General features: G+C 33.4%; 1 protein-coding gene across 1 annotated transcript in view; it reads right to left on the bottom strand.

Moving 5' to 3' along the window:
• The window catches only part of CPS1 (carbamoyl-phosphate synthase 1), a 163,887-nt gene that overhangs the window by 63,388 nt on the left and 81,792 nt on the right, over positions 1-18,707 (bottom strand). Inside the window, exons 13-21 of the mRNA XM_081051403.1 lie at positions 18,029-18,127; positions 16,576-16,671; positions 12,804-12,993; positions 11,669-11,826; positions 10,007-10,135; positions 7,252-7,396; positions 5,562-5,772; positions 3,931-4,129; positions 274-450 (exon numbers count right to left, since the gene is read on the bottom strand). Of these exons, the coding sequence (XP_080907529.1) occupies positions 274-450; positions 3,931-4,129; positions 5,562-5,772; positions 7,252-7,396; positions 10,007-10,135; positions 11,669-11,826; positions 12,804-12,993; positions 16,576-16,671; positions 18,029-18,127 (1,404 nt within the window). The remainder of the gene's footprint in view (positions 1-273; positions 451-3,930; positions 4,130-5,561; positions 5,773-7,251; positions 7,397-10,006; positions 10,136-11,668; positions 11,827-12,803; positions 12,994-16,575; positions 16,672-18,028; positions 18,128-18,707) is intronic.

Genomic DNA, 18,707 nt, shown 5'->3' with positions numbered 1-18,707 from the left:
TGATATTCTGTATACTAAACAGGAGGAACATTCTATCTATGTGACCATCCCTTAAAACTTCAATGTGTCCTGAAGTCCTGGATTCAAGTCAAATAAAACAGGGTAATTTTTCATTAATTAGAGAAGTCTCCAGTTTCATATTATTGAAGATAATTAAAATTTTTCCAAAAATCTCTGAATTCAAGATCACTTTCTGATTCAGTTTTATTTTAAAGTCCAGGCTGAGTATATTGCGAAAAAAATAGTAACTCTGGTCCACTTGTCATATGTTACCTTGGCAATGGCATAGATGCGGGTGCTGGATGGCTCAGCCAGCTCTTTTCTGAGATCTAGGTTCGATGGCCATTCTTTGTTCATTGGGAGTTGGGAAGTGAAACCGTTTATAGAAGGGTGGCACATCCTTAAAGCCTTCTGGAAACTCTCCTCGAAGGTGCGACCAATAGCCATGACCTGTAATACACATTTAAGAGCTCTTACTTAAAGAAAGAACTTACTTTCTTTTTTTAAAAATTTGTAACAGAATTAGAAAAGGAATGTTTTTCAGAAAAGATTTAGGAATAAGACATGTATCAGAAGAACACTATTTAAATTTAGGTGTTATTTTTCTTCCTCTCTCCTTTTCTCTGTGGTTTTGATATAACGAGTCTTCAACATTAGGTCAGTCTTCTATCACTTAGGGAATTTAACTATATTTGCTGAGACTGATGAGGAAATCACCTGTACCTAACTCGGACCTTCGTATTAAAATAAGGAGTCCGTGGCAGAGCATATAGACTTTTGTGCAGATATCTTTTTAGAATAAAAAGCAAATGAAGAGAACCAGACATATATTAGCATAGAAAAAGAGAACTGTTTCTAAACAGGTATCAGTCAGTGTCCAAGACAGGTTGGCTTTCTATATAACTAAGCATCAATATTAATAGAACCTTGAGAATAATACCGAATACCAAATACTGACAGATTCAGATTTTGAGTGTAGGTAGAAACTAAATTCCCCGTGACAAATTCAAAACATCTTCCCATAATCTTTACAGCTGATTGTACACTAATCAATTAGAAAAACCATGTAGAGATTTACTTTGGACAAGTTACAAGTCAAAACTAAACTTAAATTGACTTTGAAGCCTACCCAGTTATTTTCAGTGGATAAACACAATCTTTGAATCTTTCCATAAAATAATAGATTGCTATGCATTTTGGGTCTCCAGTTTAAAATAATAACAGTCATAACCCTGTCGTCAGTAAACTTTCATGATTCCTCAAATAGACTTGAATTCTGATGAATGTCAATTTAGTAAACTTTCACGTCAATTGTGTGACAAGATACATATTCAAAGATTACAAAAGCCAGACAGGTAACCTTTTCACACTGCTCCAAATTTAATTAGAAATAAGGTAAGATTCTCAAAAGCCAGAATAAATAAAATGTTAGTCCAATTCAGATATGCAATTTTACAGGCATAGCGGTGTTTGAAGATTTAGACAATAGCTTTATAGCTTTGCTAGCCTAGGCATGGGAGAGAGTGCCAGAAATAAGATGTTTTATGGCACTATCAACTTACGAAAATATTTTTGGAATATTTAATAAAATATGTAAGTATTACATTTTTAAAAGTTGGCCTTAAAGTATTAATAACTAGTTCTATAAGTGACTCACCATAAATTTGTATTATTATTTAAGTACACTATACATGATGGTATATGGAATACATGCAATAAAAGAGAAGCAAACATGCCTATATATTAATAAAGAAATATATAACTGTGTTTGCTCAAATGTCTGCTTTTTAATACTTTATATTATTAAAATTCACATTCATTAAGTAAAAATTTCACTATTTTTTTAGTGGAATCGCTATTATGCATTCCCTTACTAAATTCCATTGTATTCTAACAGTATCTGTATATAAATAGTACTATATTCTGACTTTTACAACAGTTTAATTCATATTATATTTGGTTCAGTTTATGTAATCTGAACTTATCAACTACCAATAATGTCTCACAATTAACAACTGATTCACTGTTTTATCCTTCCAGTGCCTTGCATGAAGTAAGATCTCAGGAAATGTTTACTAACTTGAGTTGAACTAAATGTAAGGTGTGAAAATTAACTGACAACAAAAATCCCTCAGATAATGAACTTTAAATAAAAACATACAAAATTATCTCATGTTCTTTGGCCTACAAATTTTACTGTAAACATTTGAAAAGGAATACTTCACACAAAAAGTAAACTAAATAACAGTTGTTTGTTTGACAGAAACACTACCAACAAGACTTTTCATGGCATTTAACTTCTAATGCTATTATGTACCTTGAAGCATGATGGAAAAAATAAGATTTAAAATGAGTATGAAGGAAGAAAAACTACCACTTGTCTTTTATAACTAGTAAGACATTTTCATTTAAAAGGTCAAGTTGTTCCTTACCTATCATTACTTTAAAATATTCCCTTAATATCTTGGAAACTAAGGAAACCAAAATAGTAATAGTTCAGCCTTTCACATGTAAATATGGTTAATCAGGAAAATGTCTTTTTTTTTTTCCCTTTTCCCCTGCATTGGTGATGGATTTAAGCTGTATTTCCTGTGATTAGTAGCATGCATTTCTGAAATGGCCAGTCTGACTTTAGGCTATAAATTATGTCATGGGACAAATGAAGTCCAATATAGAACTATAGGTTGTAAATAGTTTTTGCTCTTGCTTAAACACCTAGACATAGAGCTCCTTCATTGATCATAAAGAGACAGAGATGAAATAAAGAAAAAGAGATAGATAGATAGATAGATAGGTAGATAGATGATAGATAGATAGATAGATAGATAGATAGATAGATAGATAGATAGATATTGAGATTTGTGCATACTGCTGGTATTCAAAAATTATACCTATAAACAATGGAAATAATACTGATGCAATACTTTTATTGGAAGTGTGCTATGAATCTACCTTAAAAGACATTACCAAACATTTACATGTATTAATCCTAAACCTTATAAGAACCCCACAAAGTAGGTATTACCATCTCCATTTTTTATATGGAAGACCTGAGACTCAGTGTTTTGCATGAGTGTTTCTAGATAGTAAGTGGCAACTCCAAAAGTAAAACCCAAGTTTGTCTGGTTCCAAGGCTCATGTTCTTTCTACTATGCTAAGCCTCCTGGTTGCAAAGTGAAATAACCCCTCAGTGGGGGAGGCAAGAGACTGAATCTCAGAGGTAGGGATCTGAATTCATTTCTTTACTCCTGCACAAGGAGCATTGTTTCTTTGAAGATGGAATAATCAAAAGCTAACTTTAACTTAAAATAGAACATTATGTAAAACTGAAAAATGTTAAAAGCTTAGAACATTTCAGAATAATAAAAGGGGACTGAATATTCCAACGTGCTCTTCTCAATTTGAGCTACAAGGGCCATGAGAGATCTTCTAGTCCAGCTCCTTTCTTTTCTTTTATAGATGTGAAAAGTAAGGTCTGCAGAGGTTACAGCCACAACTGGCGTAAATAAACTAAAGTTGAATTCTTAACCTCAGTTGAGTGATCTTTTTGGTACACCATGTTGTCTTTTATATCATTTTATTTTCTTGAATTGGTTATAACATAATATACAATTCAGTTATATAAATATAAATGTGTTTTTACATATGTGTATATATTATATACCCACAAATATAGTCTCTCCTTTTTAATGCTCTTAGAATGCTAGAATGTGTAGATGCTCTTACAATCCATTAAACAGTCATTTAGTAAGTGCCTTATGTTAACAGTCCAGTAGAGAGATGTTGAAACACTAGAAAGGAAATGAAATTCCTACATATCATCCAATCAAGAACCCAGTATCCAGGCAAACTCAAGACTTTCAGCGATGTCAAAATTTGACAAAATAACTGAGAACATGGATGAAATAAAGGAATAAACAAAGGACTCACCTCTCCTACACTTTTCATAGAGCTACCAATTCGACTAGATGTTCCATGGAAGCGATCGAGATCCCAGCGAGGAATCTTAGTCACCATGTAATCCAGGCTAGGTTCAAAGCAGGCTGATGTCTTCCCTGATACAACGTTCTTGATTTCTGGAAGTGGAATTCCTAGGGCAATCTTTGCAGCAATGAATGCCAATGGGTAGCTATAAAAGAGAAGACAAATTTATTTATTTTTTTATTGTCTCAGCAATAAGAATTAAGAACAGTTGAAAACATAAATTCATCCTTCTTAGTGATTCTGGTATTATTATTATTCCACATCAGGGTATAAAACACACCTGATTCTTTGTTCTGTATGAATATTTAATAGCCACTTATAAAATAACATGAGCCATAATAAAGTATAGAGGCACAGATCCTAAGAGAATTCCTTCTCTATGTCTGACATACAGTGCTACAACGCCAAACTTTCACTTCTTCAATCCAGAATCAATAGCTTCCTTCATAAGTAAAGAACTCACTTGTTAAAACCTCCACTAAGAATCTACAAACTACTCTTTTGAAAAAAATATATATGTATCTGCACCTGGGAAGACAGTGAAGTTAGCTTATACTATGGGGTATGTAGTTATCAGAAAATGTAAGCATTGCAGGTCCTTGCTCTGTCTCCAAATTATCTTTGAACTTTGGATTCTTCATAAAACTAACAGTCTGAGAACATGACTATTCTCTTCTGGAATGTCAGTTTTGGTAATTGTATTTGATTAAATAATTCATAGAACTATAGATATACATATGGGTCCTTTTGTACAACGCCCCTAACAGGATGAGGAAACTAATAAAGGTGAGGGAACTAATAAACAGGTGAGGGAACTAATAAAGACAATAAGTGATGTGTTCAAAGTCACAGTCAGTAGAAGAAACCGAAGGAGAACTCGGGTCTCCTGACTCTTGCCTGGGGCAACATGCCTTCTACCACTCCATTCAACACTGTGTAGCTACATAAAAAAAAAAAAAAAAAAAAAATCTTTCATGGTAAATATTTTATTCATTTAAACACCATACAACTTAAATGCCAGATGCTAAATATATTAATAGAAACAAAAGGTATTCCCTCCAGTTATGCTTGCTAGCAGTTGTTAAACGGATAGCAAATGTATTTGGTTGCAACATCCACCTATAGAAGAAAACCCTACATTATTTGGTCTTGTGGAGCTTTGCTAAAATAAAATAATGTATATTGAATGCTTGAGTGGAGTGAACTATATTATTTGTCTACCATTTGCTACACCTGAAGAAGTCAGTTGAGAACTAAATTTAAGGATTAATTTGCACTTTTTAACAACATCTGCAAAGTTTAATTAAGAAGCAGATTTTTCTCAGCCTCCTTTGACCACCCACATTTTGATTAGCTTATGATTAGCCAGCAAACAAAGCCAGCTAGCAATGCCTTTTGCCTCAATCTGGCAGCAAGCTCATTAATAACCATGTCCTTAGAGTCCTAAATGATTTAGAGCCAATACACAGAAATGAGGATGATAGTTTGTAAATGTAGCACAGTATTCACTAGCTGTCAATTTTCCAGTTTTCTCTGTGAAGAATCTGCAAACCCATGGACCATCATTCTGGTCTTACCCAGTGGCCTTTGAGGCCAAGGCAGAGCTTCGGGACAGTCTGGCATTCACTTCAATGATGCAGTACTCCATTGAGGTAGGATGAAGGGCAAATTGAATGTTGCATTCACCCACAATGCCCAAGTGGCGAACCACATTGACTGAAGTACGTCTCAACATCTGAAATTCCGCATTGGAGAGTGTCTGGGCAGGGGCCACAACAACTGAATCACCTGTACATCCAAGCAACACTTGTTATTTTGTAGCATATCTAAATAACCAACTTCAGTGACTTAACCTATTTGTGTGATACAAGACACAAAACTGTCTAATGGGAAAGAATTATCTTAAGGTAATCTATAGAAGGAATATCAGGTAGTATTTCCTCTGATTCTTGTTTTACCTGTACTATTCTGATACATTATTTACAGAAACCCCATTTAACCTTTCCCAAACTCATCTAGTTGTCAAAGCCTCAGTTATCTATTTACTGGATTGACATTAACTTCTTCCATTTTTCTTTTCTTCATCTCAAATTATCTCTCTCTCCCTCAAGTTCTTCCTTCCATAAAATATCATCTCTTCTCAGACTTGCTCATCTGTTTTCAAAATGTCATCCTTTTTCATTTTCTTTCTCCTTTCCAATTATACTGCCTTGTATCTTCAATCTTAGTCCTTAGTCACCATCCTTTCTGCCTACAAACATAATCAGATCTCTGTAGGCTCAAGAAGCCCTTCCTCTAACATTGCCAGAAAATTTTAAGAACCATCTTTCTTTCTTTACATGACTGAGCTTCTTGAATGTCTGCCACTTCTGTTTATCACTCATTGCCATATAATTCCTTTCAATATAGCTCACATAACCAAAAATGTGGTACTTTTAAACATCCGAAAGCCATATTAAAACTTCATTCTTGACCTTTCATAGCATTTAATACATCAAAAACTAAAGCTCTTACACTGGTTTACTTGGTACTGTACTCCCCTGATTTTCTTCCTAAACATCACTCCCTTCTTTTTCTTCAACACCAATTCTTCCTCTTTCTCCTTCCCTGTAAATCTAAATGTTTCTCAAGTTTCAGTCTCTAACCCTACTCTCTTTCTTTCTATGCCTAGGCCCTTGAATGTTTAGTGTATTCTTCAAGGTTCAATTATTTCCTTTATACCAATGACTTCCAATGACTTGAAATCAAATTGTTTCTATCCCCTTTCCTTGAATTCCTGTTCCACATTCTTAATCCTCTTCTTGAGAATTCCACCCATACGTCAAATTTAGCATTTCTAAATCCTAAATCATCATGTTTGCCCTCTAGTCTAATTAGTTTCCCTTCCTGGGAAAATATTTCTATTATTCGTGGCTATTTTTTTGTCGTTGTTCACTTGGTGACTAACCCCAGTCTGCTTTAAGCCTTCTTAGTCTCACTCCTTACTTCTCAATACCAAGTCTTATAGATTTTACCTTTACTATATTGCTTATATTTGACCACTTTCTCAAATAAAATCAGGATAATAGTTGCCTGACTTCATAGGAGATCAAATTATATGTGAAAGTATTTTCAATACTGTAAAATACTATAGGTATTTAAAAGTTTATCACAGTTATGTCAGCTAAGAGTAGTAATTTAAAGAAAAGAACTTAATGAAGACTGCTATGGGCTATCAGAGACATGAGCTGAAGGCATTACTAGGATTCTCGAGGAGTCTTTGCCTACCTGTATGAACACCCATGGCATCAACATTTTCCATGTTACAGACAGTGACACAATTGTCATCAGAATCTCGGACCACTTCATATTCTATTTCTTTCCAACCTGTCACTGACCTCTCCACCAGAATCTGGTTGGTCATAGCAAAAGCCTGAAAATTGGTGACAAAATATGTCAAAGAGTAAGAAAAGGCACTGATTTAAACATGGATGTTATACAAAATGCTCTGACCTATATCCTGGTCAGTACTGAGGTCTCAAGCCTAGACTCCATCCTCCTCTACTCTCCAGAAGGCACGATGCATCCGAAAATCAGTGCTGTACCAGGAATAGCATCATGCAGTGAATATGCTTGATTTACATTATTGAGGCTTGCCATTCCAAGTGCTGATATGACATTAAATCAAACTAATTTAGGGAAAAAAAGAAAATAATTGAGCAATCAGGCAGAGGGAAATGAAATTATTTCAGCAGCTAGGTTTCTGTGAAACCATAAAATGTGATAAGTGTGAATAAATATAGAAAAATAAGTCTAAAGACTCCGGCTTTCGCTAAAATAGCTGAGGGTGCTTCATGCAGTGACATTCACAATAAAAGTCAGTTGCTGTTGATGAGGAGAAGAAAAGAGATAATGATGGTTCTAAATACTTAGCCAAGATGGCATATGAAACGGGAATTAGAAGAATCATATGCGACTATTATTATGGTTAATCACTGACTAAGTGTGTAAGTACTCTGAGTCATATATCATGTGTGCCTGATTAAACAGATATGAATTAGTATAATTATCATTTCATATTTACTGAGTACCCACCAGTAGGTAGAACTGAACTCAAAATATGAAAGAGGCAGTCTCTGACCTTAGGATATTTAGTGGCTGAAAATCCAAGACAGAAATACCCCTTATCTCTTAATATAGTTGATATGCAATGGCAGTGAAAAGAAGAGAATGCAACTGGGGAAAGTAATTTGAATTTTTTTCAAATTTTTGCAGGTAGTGAGATGAAATACCTCAGTATACATTTTTTTCATAATGTGCCTCAACACTATTTTTTTAACCTCAGTCAACACCACAAGCTCCATAATGTGCAATTGAAAATGTAACACATTTTTTACTAACAATTGTCACCTCAATAAATTTAAAAAAAGAAAATGTAACAGATTAGTCCCCACAGCTGCCCGAGATGGGTTTTCAAAGTGGTTAGGAAACTCTGCAGCCATAATACTGATTAATTTGTCATTAGAATTGCCTACTAAAAAACGAAATCTGAGAAACAGAAAGTATAAATTTGGGAAAACTTATTCTAATGGGGTATACTGGATATTTGGGCACAAGGACCATTGAGATCATCTTCACCTGTTGCCTCAGTTTGTTTTTTTTTTCTTTCAAATATCAGCTTTTATACAAAAGATTGATTCAGGGACCTGGGCGAGTTAATGTAGTTTCTAATGGTACACAATATAATCTCAAGACAATATGGGTAGTTTAGGATATAATGAAACAAGTAATTATTCTCAAGGGGAAAGCTAGGTTTTTCAACAAAGAAAACCATTCAGCAGACTGTTGATTGTTTTAAAGGAATATAAATAATTAAAATCAATGTTATTCCAAATTTATCTTCATTATAAATGTTTTTAGACAATTCAGTATTCAGAATGGTTTTTATACTGTAAAATGTATATACATATTTATATATTTTTTTTAATAGAGAAGAAATACAAATTTTCACTGTTGGCAGTAATGATAATATTAATGCTAATGCTAAAAACATTGAGAACATCAAATATGCCAGAGGGGAAAAAAATCTTACACCTCCATAAACAAGTTCTTTTTTTAAAATTCATGATTCAGAAGTCCATAATGGAAACAAGAAACATATATGTTAGATTTATTTCCCTTTTTTTGGTTTGTTTCGGCAACTTTAGAAAAACTAAATCTAAGTTGTTTACGTGTGAGTATGTCATTGTAATTATTTAAATATAGTAATTTTATTTATTTGTTCTCAAAACCCTACATCAACAGTTGAAGGGACTCATTTTGTTTCACTTCAGAAAGTAATTACTGATAAAGCTATAGGTTGTGCTTAGGTTATTTATTTACTCAGCACTCTCCAAAGTAACCTCACAATAATTCTGTCAGATTCACTTTCATGACTGCCATCCATGTATGTTACATGGGCTTCTTGGCTTGGCTGCACATGCATTCATTCGTTCAAAGAGCAATCATGGAGCCCCACTGCTGATTTCCAGACAATCTTCTATTCTATGGGAATACAGTACAGGCAAATCTCTTTGCTTTCATGTTTTCTATGTTAATCACTAATTTATTTCTTGGAGCATAGCTTAACTTTCTTCAGATTTTCTCTTTAATACTTGCATTATATTCCTATTTTATTTAACCACTAAAGTATATTTTAGCATTATGGATGTTTTGGAGCAGATTTGGAAGCAGAGGAAGGTAAAATTGGATTGACTTCATAGCATTGAAATCAAAAGACGGTACAATAAAGGTGGACCTTCAGGTAGAATCACCATCCGTTTACCAAGGACTGTCTGGTTAATGCTGTGTTCCAGTACAAATAATTGAATTGCACTGTATTTCCCTTTCAATGGTGTCATCTTTTGTACAACACTTTTAGAGAATGTGACAGGGATTTAATAAATGGAAAAAAGGTTGTTTCTTGTCTATATAACTTTCTCTAATTGAAAGGGCATGTCAAGTTTTCTTAGTTGGTACAAATTTGGTCTATGAACATACATACCTTTGTGCTGAGGTCCACTAAGGTATCTTTATTAGGACAGATGCCTGAGCCTAACCCACCCAGGGCATAGGCAGAACGGATCATCACTGGGTAGCCAATGGAGTCTGCTGCTTTCAGTGCATCCTCAATCTGTCAAAAAAAACAAGAACTCAAAGTTTCAAAGCTGACCACACTAGCAGAAAAGATCGTACCAGTAGAGTCTGGCAAGTCAGGTCAATTCATTTATTTGAGGAGAATGACTATGGAAATGTTCTATTATTCCTCCATCTCCTGAAAAACAAGTGTTGTTTTACAAATTTGAAGTATAATTCTAGAATTTTTTTGTAAATATACAGTGAAAGCTCTTTTTTAACCCTTTGTGCTAAATTTTATTTTGGCATAAAACTGAAAAAAGAAAGACAACAATGGCCAAACCTGAAATAATAATCATGAATTTGAGAATGGAAGCCATATTGAATGTTTTAATTCCGTTTAAAAGTCTTCATCTCTTAATGAAACAAGGTTTTCTACTGCTGAAACTAACTTGGTATTACTGTCATAAGCCATTAGGAATATTATCTAGAGAGATCTCTCATTTTTCAAGTTCAGTCAGAGAACAATCTTAGAAGCTTGGAATTTTTTTTTTTTTAATTTACAGAATACAACATATGGTGGCTATATTTTTCTGTCATGGAATATTATTACACTACCAATGGGAATGTAATTACACCTTTCCCATATGCCTGTTTCTCATCCTGAGGAAGCAAGGATATAATTAAATCTGGCAATGAAAGAATAAAGGATGGCAGGAGCTTTCCAAACGTTCAGCAGAGCTATCCTGGGATTATTACTGATTGACAGATTTGTAACATAGTACGTACTTGACAGCACACTTTTCTGAAACATACATAGCCCCTTTTTAGTTGGCCAAGCAGTACTTGCCTTTTCCCTAAGTATTTGTCTATTTCTTTAATGGGAAGTTACAATAAAAACTGCCTCCAGCACTCCCACTCCACTGACTATATACGTGAAATCAGGAATAAAGTCAGGGGTAAAAACAGATGTACAGAAAGCTGACTTTTTCTTGGTACCTATCAATAGGCACAGGATACAGTGGGAAATGATTAACAGAAATGCAAAATAATCTATCCTCTTCCAACATCTAAACCACAGATTTCTTATTCGTAAATCTTACTGATTAGATTCAATGGCATTTTTTTCTAGATAATTTTTGATAATTTCTAGATAATTTTTAAAATCTTTATTCCATTTTAATAAGAAAATTTAAATGCAGTCATTTCACCTTTGCAGATCATTCACACATACAAGATGTGTGACTGATCATGGTAAGAAGGTAAAAATTATTTTGGCATTGCAACTTGGTATGATTCTTACTTTTAATTCAAGAAATTTGAGATTCAATGGCATTGTTTAATCAATTCTTCTCCAGGTTTATGCTTCTTTTTTCATAAAATAAAATACTAATACCTATCCCTAACATTTGAGTATTGAATGTTGCAATTAATATGCAATGTCTCTGAGGTAATACTACATTTCTGGAAGAACATATATGCAAGTATAATAATTTTAACTATTATTTTTAGTCATGACAAACCACTTTCCCTATAATGTGAGACAAATAATAGTTTTCTGGTTTTTTTCTCCAGAACAAAGATTCCTTACTGATTCCACTGCAAAGCTCGGAGCAATCTTTTCATTAATCTCATTTAGTTTGTCCGAGAATAGTTGCCTGTCTTCTGTGGCCATAATGGATTCAACTGAGGTCCCCAGGACTTTCACACCATATTCCTTGAGCACACCTCTTTTGAATAATTCCACTCCTATGAAAGAATCAAATATAATCAGGTTTTAAAATCTCAAACTCTTATATCTTCCTTAATACAAAATTCTTTATTCTTTAACTACAACAAACTACCACAGTTCACAATTAAATTGCACTTAGGGTAAAAAAAAAAGGGAAATAAAAATTATGAAGACATTCTAATAAAATATTTTAACTGATGCTAGTGTTACTTATACTACCACTTTCTCCAAATGATTTTCATTATCCTCGTTAATAAAAACCATAGGATTAGAGTGAGCCATAAGATTTTAGTGTATTTCCTTTCCTTCTAAGGTCTAGTCCTATAATGAGATTCTTTTATTTAAATAATCCCAGTGATATGGGTATCTATCTGGGTTAAAAAATTATCAGTTTTTTTTGTGCGTTTTCACTAATTTGCCATCGAACTTTAGCTAAGTCTTTTATACTAGTCTTATAAATTACATCACCAACTGCTTACCCCAACTAGCCAATGATATTCTCATTAATGATCTAGTTCCAAAGGTTTGAAGCATTTTAAAAGAGGACAGAGCACTGGACCCAGCAGACTCATGATGGATAGAAGGGAAATTGATCTATGTTATTATGAAAACATACGTGAAGGTGAAATGCTGCAGGGCCAAGACATAAGAGCACAGCGGCACCTAATCAATGTTAATTCTCACTTTTCATTCCTAATAGTTCTCAGGTCTTCACTGGTAACACGAAAAGCAATATCCTAGGATAGAGGAGGGAGACCCAAGGAACCTACATGGCTACCCTGGAGCATTAAAGCAAAAGGTTTCTTTATGGCCTTCAACTAGTCTGTAATATTCATCATACGACATTTTCAGGCTGCTGTTCGCTAACTGCTTCCTCACACATTAGAGGAAAACTTTTATCAACACACGCAGCACAATTATTAGGTGGATCCAAACAAAAAATATACTTAAGTATATGGGCCAAAACCCTACAATTAAACTTAAAAGAACTCACCACAGTTGAGAGCTGTCTGGCCACCCATGCCTAGAATCAACCCATCTGGCCGTTCCGCCTTAATGACCTCTGTGACAAACTGAGGGGTGATGGGAAGAAAGTAGACGCTATCTGCTTGCTTTACGCCCACTTCATTGGTCTGTACCGAGGCAATGTTTGGGTTCATCAGGACTGTTTTGACATTTTCTTCCTGGAAGAAACAAAAGTTTCCAGACCCTGAATATATGGCCTAAAACAGAGAATTACCATATTTCAATGAAGGGCATTCTTGGGTAACAACAGTTATTCTGTGGGCTTTAGAGATCAGTAATAGGATTAATGAATGGAAGTTAAAGGGAAAAAAACATTTGGTGAAAGGAAGGATGAAATTACTTGAAAGTAAAACTATCCAAAGAGAACCGCCTGCCTCGTAAGGATCGTCCTGAATTCTTTGCCACTGATGGTATCAAGCAAAGCTGGAGGTGAACTCTATAGAATTTGATTTCTATACAATTAGAAGTCCACAAACACAGCAGGTTCTCAAATTGTTTCATGCAAGTTGTATTATTATAACATTAATGAGAAAAAAAATCGATTCCTGGCTGGGGCCACTGTCTGTGTGGAGTATGCATGTTCTCCCCATGTTTGAGTAGGTTTTCTCCGGGTACTCTGGATTCCTCCCACATCCCAAAGATATGCACATGAGAGGAACTGGTGTGTCTAAATTGTCCCAGTGTGAGTGATAATGGGTGTGGGTGTGGGTGGCCCTGCAATGAATGGAAGGGAGTCCTGTCCAGGGTTGAGTCCTGCCTTGGACCCTGAGCGGCTGGGAAAGGCTCTGGCCACCCGTGACCCTGAAGTAGAATAAGTGGATTGAAAAATAATTATCTTATTTGTTTTTATTAATCTTTCTTAATATCTACATAGAGTACATTTATTTCAATGTTTAATATTAAAAGTGTTTAGGGTCTTTATTTATATGTTTGATGATGCTTTTATGACCAGAAAAATGCCATAGGAACTTAACTCGTGTTTATATCAATCAGCTATAGTAAAATAGGTTTCATTATACATTGTTTTGCTTAAAGCCACAGTTTCCAAGAATGTATTGATAACATTAAGTGAGGACTTACAGTACTCCTGAATTTTACAGTTCAATTGACCTTAAAAGAACATTCCAAAAATTTTTAACTGAGTAAAATATGAAATGGAACTAGAGGCATCATCAAAGCTGTTTCCCTTTATAATCTTTGTTGGAGAACAACATTGGGTGTACATTTAAAATGCAGGATAATGTGTTCCCTTCTTGCTGGAAGCACTGAGAGCCTTCTGCTGGTTTCTATTCCATTTTTTTTTTTTTTTTTTTAGATTTTCATGCCTGCTGTAGTGCTTCAACAAAGAGCATTATACAACTGTTTTATACACATTGTATAAAAAGAAAATGACCATATGGCAAAATAAAATAAAAATTTATGTGTGTATGTGTGTGTATGAAGGTATTCATAGCCCTATCTATTCCTGACATCTGGAGAGACCACCAAAATAATACTTCATATAGGCTGCTAAGGATAATAGCTTTATAAACCAGGATGAGGGTGACACTAGCAAAATAACGATTATAAAACATGGCCAGATGGTTCTTATTATTTTACCTATTAGCATGTCAATTTTGAACTCTTCTAAAAAGTCAGCAAAACATTCAGATAAAAGTATAGAAATCATCCTTGAAGTCCCCACATATCCTTGGGGGAATACCTGAATAAAAAATTAAATGTATTTCATACTACTTTAAATTTAAATAGTGCCTTAAAACTTGTAATGTACTTTTTTTTTATTAATTTATTTGATTTTTATACCAAGACTACGGGAGAAATTTCCACTGTACAGATGAAAAAATTGAGATCCAATAAAGTTAAATGACTTGCCAAAGACCATATAGCTGATAAAATCCAAAATTAAGACTCTAATTCAAGTCTTATGACTCAAATTCTATGCCCTTTTCTCAATGTGAGTCATCTCTCAAGATTTTAAGGAAATGTTTTAAAAAGAATTTACGTGTATTAGCAGAATATTAAATAGATACATACAGATAAGCAAATGCATTTAAAATATGGGTTGGAATTGAAATAATTAAGTCCAAAACTGAGAACACATCATAAACAGAAGTTATAGAAGATCTTGCAACTACAGAAAAGTACCAACAGACTTAAATATATTTGTATTTCCCTGAATGTGCTTTATAATGGATATAGGTATTTTCATAAATCAAATTACATAGAAAACGGTCTCATATATGTATGTGATGGGTATCCATTCATTTTAAAACTTTGTAATAATTCAAACAATCTTAATACATTTTACATCATTTTTTCTAATATAGTTCTGTCTATAATAAATTCACAATCTAGTTATTTTAAAATATTTAGTTCATGAGTTCGTCTCTATTAACCTCTGAATTAACTATAATACTATATCTAATAATTCCTATTCTTCAGTTAAAATATATAACTTCACCTATTAGATGTTAAAACACATTAAAAATACAAGGTATGAAAATATTAATTCTTTATAAAACTACTAAACAGAATTTAAAAATCATACGCTAGTGAAATATGTTTTAAACCCAAGACACATTTACACTGTGTTCTAACCAATATAAACCATTGGACATCCACTAAACTGTTTATCTAAAGATAAATTAAATCATAAGTATGCTTTGAAAACGTACATGAAAAACGTGTGCATGTGTGTGAACACCCAGGAGTATGGAGAAGAGTATTAAAAATAAAAAACAAATGGAAAGAAGAGTCAGGTAATTGGGGGCTGTGTTCTGCATTTTTTCAATAGACATCTATCAGATGAAAATCTTGTACATAGAATACTGAATAAAACAAAAAGAAAAAAAAATTGTCCAACTGTTTTTTGTGTTTGTATTTCTAGTCTCCTGCTGTCTGCTGCCTTCTCTCCTAGCCAGGTCTCTGATGAATGGCTTTCCACTGCAGAGCCTGGGGCAAGGTCACAGAGAGCTGACCTTGCCTCCAGTGGCCTGATTAGCACCAAAATGGGGACAGCCCAGGGAAATCAGGAAATCCAAGAGAAGCCAAGTTAGCTTTTTAATAGAAATACCTTACATGTGCGGTGGAATTTTTACTCTGATAAGAGTTGGGGAGTTCTCAAGAGACTTTGAAGAAATAGGGAGGATGTTTTTCCCAATTTGGGTATCAAATCGTCTTTTCCACTTGAAAATCTAACCATACCACCCTGATAGGTTATCCAACCCAAGTCACAGTTGGGTCCCCTAGTGACAGGTAGACACTTCTAAAGCTTGAACAAAAGGCATTGTATTTTTGGCTGCCCCAATGGGTTTCCCATTTCAAACATCACACTGAGATGCCTGAAGCATACTGTAGAACATTTGAAGGACTTGAGAGCACCAAGAATGCCCAAATTCCCCGTTTCACACAAAGACAAGTATATTTTAAAAGCTCACTATCTCAAAAGGAATGAGCAACATCTATAAAGGTGTCTTTATATGTTTTCAATATAAATAGGTGATAACGTAGATTACTTTGAAGATCAATCTAACCTTAAGTTGCAGGTGTGCACATTTGAGAAAGTTAAAAAATCTTGTCTGTGATCTAACTCCTTTTAATATAAGACATGTAAGAAATAGTTAAGGAAATTAATTATAATGACTTTGAAAAGAGGTAGTATCATAAATCTAAATTACACAATACTAATTAGGCTCATTAAAGGGAGTATATTAATTCTAGCAAAGATCATATTCTCTCACCTTCATGGCTTTTACAGCTTGAGAGCCTGAGTAATCAAATTCACCTGCCTGACCAATGGACAGACCTCCGGATCCTAGGATAAGGACTTTGGAAACCTGTAAGAAATAAGAAAATGGAATTGCTTTTATTATTAAGATGGGGAAATAAGGCATTTTCAAGAGTGGGGAAGACAAACTATATTGTCTGGGTTATGTGGTGATTTAAAGTACAATGTTTTGAAAATATATAATATATGAGTAAAAAGATTCAGAATTTAAACATCTCTAATTTCAAAGTAATTTCCAAAGATCATGAAGATTTTTCCAATGAAGTGAAAAAGTATTGGAAGAGGTCTACATTTTATTTAAACACATACAAATATCTAAAAATAACTACATAAATACATGTATGTTAATACTTATATATGTATTAATATATGTTTAGATAAGGATAGACAGATAGATAGATAGATAGATAGATAGATAGATAGATAGATAGACAGACAGATAAGGAATCCCCCAAAATTTAATTGACTAAGTATATTCCATTCAATATTTCATGGGTTTCTTCTGGACAAAGGATTGGCATAAAAACAAACAAGCTCCCTGGCCTTCTTTAACTGATGAAAAGAAAATTCAGGAGGCAAGAGGAATGGGTATACCTTCATGTTTACATTTCACCTTTACTTTACAGTTCAGTGTCACAAATACTTACAGAAAATACAAAATGAAAATGATCATGTCTTGACAACATGTCAAAATTCATACATATTGTATATATGATTTCAAGCAAATAATAATACTGCTTATAACTCAACTTACTTCATGTAAACTTATAAATCAATTCTTTTTTATAAAGTGTAACATATACTTGAAAATACACAGACATCCTTCTAAATTTTATGTAATAATGGTATAGGTATGTGTGTGGTTTAACTATGAAAGAAATGGGTAGACACTTTATATTAACATACACATTCTGACAAATAAGGATTGAAGTCCTATGCTGTACTAATCCTTATCCATTTGCTCTTTAAAGGCAAATAATATCATTCCATTCACAATGTTGAATAATATTCCTTCTCATTGAAACGAAAACAATCTATCATCTATAATGATTCTGTAGTCTGAACTGTATCTCAAGCATAGGTAGGGCTATGGTTTATTGAGCAATGGAAAATATATCAAATTCAAACTAAATTAAACCTCATTTTTATTACATTATTTTATTACAAATGTTCTAGAAGAAGTACACTTTAAAAAGTGTGATCTTAAATCAAAACATAAAAATGCCAATGAACATCATCAAGAACAGACCAACTAATTAGATGCTAAAATGATGGGAGATTGCAATATGACCAATCATCTTTCAAAGACATTAAGAAAAAGTTTACATATTCAGTTTTAAAAAATTAATCACATAATGGAAGAAATCCAAAATACATAAATCCAAAAGAAGCCCACTTATACTGACCTCAATTCGAGATGCAACTAGGGCTGGCTTTGGTAGAACTGATGTAATGGTAGTACCTTTCCCTTTCTTCATCAGTGAGAAAAAGGAATCAAACAGATACTAGAAAAAATATAACCAACAAGTTAGAAGCTTCAAAACTCATAAGGCTGCCAGATAAAAATACATATGCCCAGTTAAATTTGAACTTTAGATTTTTAGAATAAGTATTTCTATGAAGTTTTTTTGCCAAGTCTGACAAAACTAAATATTTACTACTATAAGAAATAGGTCAAATAAATTTCAAACTGTGTATGTCAAATCCTATCAACAGAAAGTTTTCAGCAGACAATGGACATTTCAGATGATGCTTTCTGAGAATATGAAAATTTCAGCCCCTTAATTATGAACCATTTTCTTCTTCTAAATAAAATTCTGGTTATACAAAAAAATAAAATTAAATTAAAAAGCTGAAGCTATATTATATACTTATGAATCCTAAAGTTAGAAATGACTGGATTTTTAAAATTTCTACCAGCTCTAAAATTATCTCTAAAGATTTTTCTTAAACTTTACCAAGGAATTTACTTCTGTTTTTGCAATAGACATAACAAATTTCAATAAAGATATTAATTTTGCAACTATTTGGCAGGACAATAAAAAAGGTATTAACTGATACTGGATATTATATATCTTGATTTCA

The sequence above is a fragment of the Rhinolophus hipposideros genome, assembly GCF_964194185.1.
Source record: "Rhinolophus hipposideros genome assembly, chromosome: 6".
Classification (NCBI taxonomy): domain Eukaryota; kingdom Metazoa; phylum Chordata; class Mammalia; order Chiroptera; family Rhinolophidae; genus Rhinolophus; species Rhinolophus hipposideros.
Note: the sequence above shows the minus strand (reverse complement) of the source record. Positions and strands in the feature narration are given on the sequence as shown.